Genomic DNA, 12,598 nt, shown 5'->3' on the forward strand with positions numbered 1-12,598 from the left:
AACCACAAAACTCCCCTGCCTTCCAGACCTGCTCAAGGGCTAGCTGGGCACTGGACCACTATTTTGTATCATGTCCAGGTAAATAATATGGGAACAACCCTATATTTGCCCATGACAACAATGACCCTCCCATCCGTGAATCAAGCCATGAAAAATATGTGAATTTTCACTGCAGAAATGAACAGCTCTCTTTCCCCTTTGACCTAATTCTTGAGTTGCTGTGAAGACTAAAAAAAATAAAATAAATCACATCATTTCTCATCACCAACTCTAAACCTGAAGACCCATTCCAAAACCAATTTAGGAGCTACATAAATGGTACATGTATTTTTTAAATCAGTATAAATTATTCATCCTAATGCCAAATTGTTAGTCTCAAAGCCAACCAAGCGGCCTGAAGCATAAACAAGTTTAACAAATATTTCAAATTCCATAACCTGTACTTGGTAGGATCAACTGCATCTTACCAGAAGCCTGCACACAAGAAAATGTTTTCAATATATATTTCAACATAACTGAACCAAACTTTACATTTACTTTTTCGTATAATTATTTTTAAACATCATTTATAGATCTACATGATCAAACTGTATTTGATTCTGATTTAATTCCAGGAGTTTAACTATTTTTAGATTCCAATCTACTCTACAATCTTGCTATTTTTCTGTAAGTATTTTTAGGATATGCTGACTGATTCTTTCCTCCCTGCGTTAGGGGCATCCCTTAACTTAGGGCTGCAGAAGGAAAGCAGCAACAAAAGCAGCAGCAAATGAGACTATGAGAGGATTTTTAAGAGCAGATGCTTCAGGAGACTGATATCAGGAAGTAAAATTGAGAACAGCACCATACATGGCAAATATAAATAAAACGCTATTGACATTTTGGCATGAGCACAGTGTGGAAAGAATCCCTGTTCATAGATCAGTCTCTACAGCCTTAGACCTAGGGGTAAACTCTCAGTCTAAACAGTATCACTTCAACATCTAAAAGCAACTATACTAGGCAGGCTCTCTCATTTCATGACATTCCAAGGGAAGCAGCATGGTCTAAGTGGAAAGAGCACAGGCCTGGAAGTCAGAGGACCAGCTCCACCCCATACCTGCTGTGTGACGTTGGACAAGTCACTTAACTTCTCTGAGCCTCAGTGCCCTCATCTGCAAAATGGGGGTTAAATCCTACTCCCTTCTACTTAGACTGGGAACCCCGAGTGGGACAGAGACTATGTTAAACCTGATTATCTTGTACCTACTGGACCACTTTGCACAGTGCCTGGCACAGAGTTAGCACTTAACAAGTAGCAGCAGCGTGGCTCAGTGAAAAGAGCGTGGGCTTCGGAATCAGAGGTCATGGGTTCGACTCCCAGCTCTGCCACTTGTCAGCTGTGTGACTGTGGGCAAGTCACTTCACTTCTCTGGGCCTCAGTTACCTCATCTGTAAAATGGGGATTATCTGTGAGCCTCACGTGGGACCAACTGATGACCCTGTATCTGCCCCAGCGCTTAGAACAGTGCTCTGCACATAGTAAGCACTTAACAAATACCAACATTATTAAGTACCTACCATAATTATCATTATTATTTGAGAATGGTCCTCCTTATGCTGAGGTAAAAAAAAAAAAAAAAGGCAACACTGCAGCCAAGAGTATCCCTGGTTTCAATTATCCCACGTCTTCACAAGGATGTTTCAGAGAAGACAGAACTGTGGTACTGTCCTCCCTTCAGGAGCTTGAAGTCGGAGAGCAAGTAAAGACACATAAAGAATAAAAATAACCACTTTCACCATAACTACTGGTGTAGCTTAAACCCAATGGAAGAACACTTCTGCAGGCAAGGGAAGGATGCTGAAGCAGGGGACTTTGCTGTCCTATGAATGAGTGGCACAGTCTGGGTGAGGCTTCCGTAACTGCAGCTGCAGTGAATCTCCTTGCTCACTGCTGAGTACCAGATTTCCTCTCTTCTCTCGCTCCTCTCCCAGACAAAAGAGAGTGGAGCCCCTTGGACAAGGTGTTCACGACTCCCGACAGCCTTGCAACAATGGCACAAACTACCCACTAGCTAGTGCTTCTCCAGCCTCCCGGCAGGAAGTTCTGGCTGGACAGGAGAATAGAACTCACATCTGAACCTCAAACAAGTCACAACTTCTCTGTGCCTCAGCTGCCTCATCTGTAAAACAGGGATTAAGGCTGTGAGTCCTATGTGGACCAGGGACTGCACCCAACCTGATATTCTGGTATCTACAACAGCACCTAATATAGTCCTGAGAAGCAGCGTGGCGCAGTGGAAAGAGCACGGGCTTTGGAGTCAGGGCTCATGAGTTCGAATCCCAGCTCTGCCACTTGTCAGCTGTGTGACTGTGGGCAAGTCACTTAACTTCTCTGTGCCTCAGTTCCCTCATCTGTAAAATGGGGATGAAGACTGTGAGCCCCACGTGGGACAACCTGATTCCCCTGTGTCTACCCCAGCGCTTAGAACAGTGCTCTGCACATAGTAAGCGCTTAACAAATACCAACATTATTATTATTATTATTATAGTGCCTGGAACATAGGGTTAGTGCTTAATAAATACCATTTAAAATAATAATCAGCATCAGCGGCAGCATTTAAGATCACTTAAAAGGCAGGAAGTGTCATTTCCATAGCACAAGAAAACCTGGAGTATTTTCATATATATCAGATATTCCTGAAATTAAAATAACGGTTTTACATGAATAAATGGCACCGACTAGGTTCCATGGATTTTGGCAATATTTAGGCAGCATTAGTACATGTTTGAAAGGGACTTTGCTATTAGGACCACACCATTCTTACTCATCATGCAACATGCCACTGAATGAAATAATTATTTGGATACTGCATATTTGAATGCTTTTTTTTCAGATAAAATGATCCTGAAAACTCACCTTGGAAAACAGCAGCATTCTGAATAATTAAAAACTTGAGTTCCATACTTGCAGATTGGAGAAGTTGCTCCATGTTCAATCGGGCTGTTACCTGGTATTTTTCTTCCATTTTTCTCGAGCAGCATGTGGGCCCTCTGGGGATACACACTTGCAAATCAGACCCTAAAAAACAAAAGTTTGCAGTATGCTTCAGTAAATAAAATGACAGAGAAAAGAGGAGGTTATAGGTAAATGGCATGGACTGGGGGCAATTCTGTGACAAGGCAATAGTTTCCATTAATTACAGATTTTTCCAAATGATTCTTATCCATCTCTGATCTGGGATGCCTTACCATTTGGTATTGAACTAAAATTGCATTCTAGGTGTGATTTGCAAATTCTGCACTCAATTACTTCTTTACAGAATCAAATGTTCATTTAAAAATATTGCAAAATTGAGGGGTTTATTCATAGATAGATATACCCTTTCTGCTTCAGAACAAAATAATAGTAGTAGAGGCCTCGAGTGGCACTAGTCTTTGGCTCAAGGTGCCAACATAGAAAATATCCTCTTAGCTATAGCCTTGAAATAAGCTGCAGACATAAGAGGCAAAAGAAAGCAGAGCCCATCATAATACACATATCACTGAATCTATTTCACTGCTGCAATTGTGGAACTGGATGGAAAGGTGATACTTAATGTTTTGTCAAAATACAATTTGGGGTTGGAGACAGAGACTTCAACTCTATCTTCTATAAATGTCAATCTCACACACAGCCTTAAAATGGATTTTTAAATTGTGGTCTGAACTTAAAGACTTTTTGATTGTCTTCAGAAGAGGAAAACAGGATCTAGTTCACTGTTCTTTTACTCTAAAATGTTACAACTTTAATACTCTTTTAGGAGAGAGCCTGGTTACTGGTGATGGAATTCATGTAACAAAAGAAGTGCCTATGGTGGGAAAAGACTGCCAGACCTAATAATGAGGGTTAGGGGGCTTTAAAATATATTTGCTAAGTGCTTCCTATGTGGCAGGCACAGTACTAAACACTGGGGTAGATACAAGATAATCACGTTGTACACAGTCCATGTTCCTCATGGAGCTCATGGTCTTAATCCCCATTTTACAGATAGTATATAGGCACAGAGAAGTGTCTTGCCCAACATCACACAGTAGAAAAGTGGCAGAGCCAGAATTAGAACTCAGAACCTCTGACTCCCAGGGCCGTGCTCTTTCCACTGGGCCAGGCCGCTTCTTGTTTTAAACCAGACTTATCAGAGCCAAGCCAAAAAAAGCCTCAGGAGGCTAGGGGATGGGGAAAAGAAGGGAAGAGAAAGGGATGGAAAAAGGTAGAGAGAACACTAATTGGCTAAACAAAGGATTGCACAGAGAGATGAATCCCAAATAACAATGATGATGGACCCTCCCCCCCATCATAAATGACTGATGAAGCTCTGTCCAGTCATGAGGGCATCAGGACTAAGAACCAGCATAAAAGAATCTATTATAATGCTGGTAGTCTGCATGGCACCACTCTCTCGCCTCTGCCAGTGACATCCCCACTGGGGCAGTGGATGCAACAAGCAGCATGGTGCACAATGAATACCATAATTTTACAAACAAAACCCATGTACAAGACATGCCGTGGAAGAAGATGCTAAAGTCTGAGAAAAAGGAAGAGTCGAAGCTTCAGCAAAGCTTAGGTATATCAAGTTCATACAGCTATCTGGTCTTTAATCAATCAGTAGGGTTTTTTTGATCACCTACTATGTTGAGCACTTGGATAGACTGAGCAGATTTTTAGAAGACATAATCGCTGGACTCAAGGACCTCACAATCTAACAAGGGAGATACAAAAACAATTTACAGGTAAGTGGAGGAAGTGCATAAATAGAAAAGAATGCAAACCAATATGTAGAAAGGCACAGCAGGGTGTTGGAAGTGCAAAAATGTCGAGGTGATGATTGGGAAAATGTAACCTGAAGAAGAAAAGTTAATTATAATTGAAGATGGCAAAGCTGCTAAAGGCAAATAGGAATAAACTCGGAAGCTATATCAGGACAAGGCAGGTACTTGCAGAAGACACAAAGTGATATAAACAAGGTAGTGACTGGCCCAGACGTCTGACTGTAAAAGGGTCCAAAAAGAAAGGATTTGGTGATCCTAGAAATGTGGTAATAAAAACATGAAAGGGATATAAAATAGGAGAAAAGGTAAAAGGAATTGGAATTCTTTAGGGTCAAAGACAGTTTGGGCAAACAGAGCTGAAAATTGGAAGGTGCAGGTGAAGAGGTTGAGCAATGTAGCTGAGCAAAGAGAAGCAGTGTGGCCTACTGGATCGAGCACGAGTTCTACTCCCAGCTCCACCACCTGTCTGCTCTGTCACCTTGGGCAAATCACTTACCCTTTCTATGCCTCCATTTCCTCAACTGTAAAACGGGGATTTAGACTGTGAGCCCTATGCAGGACAGGGACTGTGTCCAACCTGATGACTTTGTATCTACCCCAGCGCTTAGTACAATGCCTGGCAAATATCAAGCATTTAACTAATACCATTTAAAAAACTGCCCCAGACAGGATGGAGAAACAGTGTGGAAAAGGGCCTATAGCCAACCTTCCCCATCTAGACTTCAGCTCTTCTGACTACCCCCTGACTACACTTGGGATAAAAAACACTGAACAAAGTGAGGGGATAAGGGCGAGTGGATTGGTCCTGTCTCAGTGGGGATGGGGGCTGCCAAACTGGTGCCTTGGCCTTGGTGTGCATTGGTATAGCCCGCCCTGGGAGATGAAGGCAAGTAAGTCTTCTCAAATATGTTGGTCTTTCCAGATTCTGATCGGCAATCTCTAGATCCACAGAAACATAAGAGAAAAATGAATGAAAGGAGAGTTCAGTTGGACATGTGGAAGAACTATTTGTGGTTCAGAGGATAAAATGCTGAAAGAAGCTACTGAGGAAGGTTGCTCCATCAACCACATGACAAGGTCACTACTGTCCTAGGTGGTTTAGATAATAATTATTATTATGGTACTTGTTAAGTGCTTACTATGTGCCAAGTACTGTTCTAAGCACTGGGGTAGATACAAGATAATCGGGTTGTCCCATGTGGGGCTTACAGTCTTAAACTCCATTTTACAGATGATGTAACTAAGGCACTGAGAGGTTAAGTGGCCTGTCCAAGATCACACAGCAGACAAGTGGCAGAACTGGGATTAGAACCCATGTCCTCTGACTCACGAGCCCCTGCTCTTGCCACTAAGCCATAGACTCCTCTTGTCTGGAGGGATGTTTGACCAGATCATCTCTCCAAGTTCCTCCCAGCTCTGTGATTACAGGAAGATTATGACAAAGAACAAGTAGAAAAAATGTCCTTTTATCTCTTGAAAGTAAATAATACGAATAAAACAAAGGCATTTAATGCTTTGGGTTTGGCCGTAGTCTTAAACTTTCATTCATTCGATCATTTATTGACTGTGTGTAGAGCACTGTACTAAGTGCTTGGGAAGTACAATTCAGCAACAAAGAGAGACAATCCCTACCCACAATGGGCTCACAGTCTAGAACAGGGGAGACAGATATCAAAACAAGTAAACAGGCATCAGTAACATCAATATAAATAAATAGAATTATAGCTATATACACAGCATTAATAAAAATTAAAAGATTTTTAATTATAAATACATACATATATACACAAATGTTGTGGGGCGGGGAAGGGGTAGAGCAAAGGGAACAAGTCAGGGCAGTCGGGAGGGGAGGGGGAGCAGAGGAAACTTAAGCCTAGCACTTCTGAATTTAGTATTCATGCATCTACATGTCCATTCAATTTAACTGACAATGTTGTAAATACTTTCATCTTTATCTCCCCAGTTATAATAAGCTCCTTGTGGTCAGGAAGCATGTCAATTATTCCTAAACACCTAGTACAGTACACTGCACAAGGTAAACATTCAATAAATACTACTACTAATAATAATAATCCTTCCTGAAAAAGACAAAAAAGAAACTGGGAACATAGGTCAATGGATGTATTAACTGGAAGAGCAGAAGCAAAGATAGAGTGGAGAAAGACAGAAAAAAACTGCTTAAATAGGATAGGAATATTCAAATCTATAGGCCCCAGTAAGCAATGTCCTGGGAAATTGGGGTCTAGTGGAAAAAGTGAGGGCCTAGTAATCAGGAGATCTGTGTTCTAGTCCAGGCTCTACCCTGGTATGCTGTGCAAGACCCTGGGCAAGTGATCTTACCTTTTTTGGACCTCAGTTTCCTCATGTGTAAAATGGGGATAATAGAATATGCCTCTCTCACAGGGATGATTGGAGGATAAAATGAAATAACTCATATAAAAGCACTATGGAAAAGTAAAAGCACTGTACACATTTAAGGTAATGTTACTGTTACAACTTGAGTTAATGAAGCCATGCAGAATCACAGCATTTGTGACGACACATGGAGGACTGCCCGACAGCCTAAAGATTAGAAGAGAGCCAATCTTTGCCTAAAATCCTCTCTATAAAACAATTTGAAACATCTTGAAGAAAATATTCTGTTCAAGGTAGCAACCAGGGTTGTTCTGAAAAGAAAAGAGTACCATCAGATTAATCTCCTTCCCCTCTGAACAACTTTGAACAAGTTAACTCTTCTGCTGGAAAGGGTGTGATTATACACTGCGTCTCATGTCTTCAGCATGCCTCAGACAAATAATGGCGTGAAACACTGGCCTATACTTCACAATTATTAGGAAGTAAGGCAACTGTGCTTGGCACACCATAAACACTCAAGAAATACGAATGAAGGAACAACTGGCCAGAAGACTGAATCCAAGGAGAGGCTGCCAACACCAAGACAAAGGGTGAGGTGGAGTAGATGAGAGACAGAGGCATTAAGGTGAGGGAGGAGAAGAAAATAAGACCTGGAGTTTTCTAGGAATCACTTCTTAAGTCCCACGGTGCTTAGAATTTTCAAAAAATGACATGGAGGATGGAGCAGAGAAACAGGCTCATTAAGTTTGCAAATCACTCCAAGCTGGCAGGGACGGTCAGTCCTTTGGAAGAGACAGTATTCAATGTGAGCTTGACAGATGAGAGAAATGAACAGAATGAAGTTTAATAAGGACAAATGCTAGATTGCATGCTGGGGAAAGGAAAAATAAATGCACAGATGCAAAAATGAGAAGAGTTGGCCAGGTGTAAATGTGTCTGAAAAAGATAGAGGGTGTAAAGTAGATAAAAGCTAATGATTAGTAGGCAATGTACATTTTATTAGTAGGAAATTAGTGGGGATGGAAAATCATAAGGATGGAAGCAAAGAAAACAATTGTCAGACAGATTCTTCCAGCATCCCCTGAATGCTAAAATGTGACCCATTATAGCATCCTTTTTACCTTGTAATTTAATAAATAGTAAGGAGAAATAGAGATTAAATCTCCCATTCTACACAGCCCTAGTCAGACTATAGCCTGAGTTCAAACTGGGTTCCACAGCTGAAGAAAATGGAAAAACCTGAGTTCAGAGTAGAACTACCAAAGTGATTAACTGGCAGGAGAGATTCATGGAATTAGCTTCCTGAAGAAAAGACTAAGAGCCTATCACCTTCCTTCCCTGAGAATGGAACAAGACTCCACAGCCTCTCAAGGTTCTTTCAGCCTAATATGTGATTAGTCAGTGATTAATCATGTCTTCTATTGTATTTTCTATATGGGCTCTCTTCACTAATCTAAATTTTAACCTATGACTAAACTGTAAAGAACTTAGAATATACATTAAAGAATAGGATAAAAATTAATGTGGACCTTGATCCTTTCACTTTCAGAAGAATAAATTAAAACTTTCAAACATGGGAGAATGGTCAAGGCTGAGTAACAATGAAAAGAGAAACCTTTTTCCAATATAAAACAGATGATTTGACACATTTCATTGCCAAGGTCTGCTTAATGCACAGATGATTTTTTTCCCTATAAAAGTACATTATGTTAAAAATAATAATGTATTGTCATTAAAACAGAAATACGGTACAGAAGAATTAATAATAAAGAATTGGCTATTTCATAGCTTTTTAATGACATGCATGCATTGAAAAATAATAGATTCCTATTCAAATTACTAAAATTAATAAGTGCAGGTCACCATACTAATGAACTAAATTATGTATCAGACATTTAAAGGGTATTTTAAAACTGAGGCTATGTTCTTCTTCCATCCAAAAGTATTAATATACTCAATTAACATCAAATATGACTTGCTGCTATTAAGGGACCTTTTTCCTAATTATTTTTTAAACTCAAATCAAACCTGCTTGTTCAGTCTCTCTCCCCAAGACAGAGAGGCAGTTGAAAGAACTGCCTGTATTTGAAAACTGCCTGTATTTGAACTCAGTGGGTGAAGTTAAGTTGCTGGGCAAACATTATTTACCAAGGGCACACAAATGAAGACTTTACCCTAAAAGAGTGGCCTTATATTAGGAATTCAGACATTAGCATTCATGAAGTTATTTATACCCTCCATAGGACTCATGTTTATATGTCCACATTTATTTTGACCACTTTAGTCGTAAAATACTTTTATACCTGTCTTCCCCTTTAGAGTGTAAGCTCTTTTTGGGCAAGGAACATGTCCTGTCTTTATCCTGTGCTTTCCAAGTTCTTAGTGCACGGAACTAAGTGGGCCTTCAATAAGCACCCTGTTCATCCTGGGATCAGAACTCATTCATGGCCAGAATGAGTGATTTAAATGCTTCAGACTCTTCTGAGTGGAAATAAAATTGGTACTCCATTATGAGGAGTGTTTAATGTGACCCTATGAACTGGCGTCTAAAAGTTCTATGAACTTGGCTCTGTACCCTGTGGAAATCTAGATATTCCCCTCACCCTCAGTCCAACAGCACTTATGTATATATCCATAATGTACTTATATTAATATCTGTCTCCCCCTCTAGAATGTAAGGTCACTGTGGGCAAGGAAGGTATCTATCACTATTGTATTGTGCTCTCCCAGGTAATTAGTATAGTGCTCTACATACAATAAGTGTTCAGTAAATGCCCCTGATTGATTACATGAAACTGCATAACTTCAGTAACTTTCTATCACTTTGGTTTCAGTTTTATTGAGAATGTGCACCTATGAGTACACTCTGAATAGATCAAGTAATCAATCTGTGGGCTTGAGTGCTTACATGCATTCTCTTTACTAAAAATTGGCACTATGCCTCCCTGGAACCCATGAGAAGTAGTGTGGCCTAGTGGAAAAAGCCCAAACCTGGGATTCAGAGGACCTGGGTTCTAGCCTTAGTTCTGCCAACTGCCTGCTTTGTGCCCTTGGGCAAGACACTTAACATCTCTGTGCCTAGGTTTCCTCATCTGTAAAATGAGCATGAAAATGCCTGTTCTCCTTCCTCCTCAAAATGTGAGGCCTCTATGGGACAGGGATTGTCTCTGTCCAAATTATCTTTAAAGCACTCAATCAGCTCCCCCTTCCTACCTCAATTCACTGATCTCCTACTGCAGCCCAGCCCACAAATTCCGATCTTCTGGCACCAGCTTACTCACTGTGCCCCAATCTCTTCTATCTTGCCATCAACCTCTTTCCCATGCCCTCCTTCTAGCCTGCAACTCCTTCCCAGACCACCACTATCTCCCCACTCAAAAGTATCATTAAGGTCACATCTCCTCCAAGAGGCCTTCCTCAATTAAGTCCTCTTTTCCCCAGTTCGCCCTCCTTTCTACCTCTTCCTATGCACTTAGATCTGTTATCTTTGGACATGTGATACTCAACCCATCCCCGCAGCATTTCGGTACATACCTTCACATTGTTATAAATTGCTTATTGATTCATATTAATGTCTCTCTCCCCCCTAAACTGTAAATTTGTTATGGGCAGAGAACCTGTCTACTATATCTGTAGTATTGTACTCTCCCAAGTGCTTAGAACAGTGCTCTCCATATAGTAAGCACTCAATAAATTATATTGATTGATTTAACTTATGTCGACCCCAGTGCTAAGTACAGAGGAAGTGCTTAATACCAATTATTCTTATAAATGGCAAGATATGCCTTCTCCACCCTGATCCTTAGACAGCCCTGAAAGTCACTCCAATTCAGGGAATCCATTAACAAATCAAAAGTCCCCCTGCCATTTGGTCATGTGCCCTATGTTTCCACAATAGTGACCTGCTACTCTGAGTGATTTTCTGGATGCTGGCCCTGACTATCCAGTTTTCACAACACAGAGCCCCAGGATAGGAGAGGGGCAGCACAAATCACATCAAGTAGTGGAAAGGGAAAGGCTTTTTGCTCTGAGGCCTAGAACTGATCTTTCGCCAGCACCATATCAAACCCTCTCTCTGCTGCTTAGCTCCAAAGTTAATGTAGTAGCAGTTTGGATGGAGAGGAGAGAATGGATTTTAGTGGTATTCTGGAGATTGAACTGACAGGATTGTGTGAATATGACTGAATATGTGGGTTGAATGAGAGATAAGTCGAGGATAATGCCAAGATAATGCGCTGTGAGACAGGGAGGATGGTGGTGCTGTCTACTGTGATAGGAAAGTCACGGACGGACGGGGAGGACAGGGTTTGGGTAGGAAGATAAGGAGTTCTGTTTTGGATATGTTAAGTTTGAGGCAGCCAGGAAGTGCGAGACTGTAGAGAAGGAGAGAGATCAGGGCTGGAGATGTAGAATTGATAATTATCCACATACAGGTGGTAGCTGAAGCTAGGGGAGTGAAGGAGTTCTCTAATAATAATAATAATGTTGGTACTTGTTAAGCGCTTACTATTTGCCGAGCACTGTTCTAAGCGCTGGCGAAGATACAGGGTAATCAGATTGCCCCACATGAGGCTCACAGTTAATCCCCATTTTACAGATGAGGTAACTGAAGCACAGAGAAGTGAAGTGACTTGCCCACAGTCACACAGCTGACAAGTGGCAGATCCGGAATTCGAACTCATGACCTCTGACTCCCAAGCCCGGACTCTTTCCACTGAGCCACACTCTAAGGAAGTAAGAGTACATGGAGAACAAAAGGAGATGCAGAAGTGAGCCTTGCAGGGACTCCCACAGTTAGCAGAGGGAAGGCAGAGGAGCCAGCTCGAAAGAAACTGAGAAGCAGCCAGAGAGATAAGAGAACCCAACCTTTCAATGAAGCCAAGATTGGATAACTTTTCCAAGAAAAGGGGCTGGTATACAGTGTCAAAGGCAAATGAGAGGTTGAGAAGGATTAGGATGTGGGGTAGAGACCCTCTGTAGTACAAGTGCTCTGCACAAAGCAGGCACTCAATAAATACGACTGATTGACTGAACCTAGAAGTTCAAAGATATATTGAGAATTAATAATTTTCATAAGACAAAAAATCCAAGGAGAAATTCTGAACACTGGGCTTTGGCATAGGCCTTGGAGGGACCAGGATGATGTTTTCAATCAGCCATTCCAATTCTGCCAAGAGTCATCGGGGATGTAAAATTTCTTTTACATACGAATTCTGCCTTAAGGTTTTAAAGCTAAGAATCCTATCTCTTCTATTCAGTGCTTTGCTAATCATTATTCCATTCAGAGAAGTTGTTGAGCCTCTCTCCTTGGGCAATGAAAAAAACTTTCGATTTCAATTATTAGTCTCTAATCTGCAGTGCCAAAGGCAAAATTCTCTCAGATCTAATGCTGTTGTCCTCTCTGTAAGCCTTGTTGAAGCCCAATGCCCTGTCCCCCCGTCCCCCCCCGTCCCCC

At 41.2% G+C, this 12,598-nt stretch overlaps 1 protein-coding gene across 4 annotated transcripts in view; it reads right to left on the reverse strand.

Annotated features, from left to right (window-relative positions):
• Positions 1-12,598, reverse strand: part of GPC3 (glypican 3) — a 429,039-nt gene that overhangs the window by 386,635 nt on the left and 29,806 nt on the right. For all 4 annotated transcript variants that reach the window (XM_007666179.3, XM_029067025.2, XM_029067024.2 and 1 more), the window contains exon 2: positions 2,900-3,061. In XM_007666179.3, the coding sequence (XP_007664369.2) occupies positions 2,900-3,061 (162 nt within the window). The remainder of the gene's footprint in view (positions 1-2,899; positions 3,062-12,598) is intronic.

This window comes from Ornithorhynchus anatinus, chromosome 6 (assembly GCF_004115215.2).
Source record: "Ornithorhynchus anatinus isolate Pmale09 chromosome 6, mOrnAna1.pri.v4, whole genome shotgun sequence".
Lineage (NCBI taxonomy): Eukaryota > Metazoa > Chordata > Mammalia > Monotremata > Ornithorhynchidae > Ornithorhynchus > Ornithorhynchus anatinus.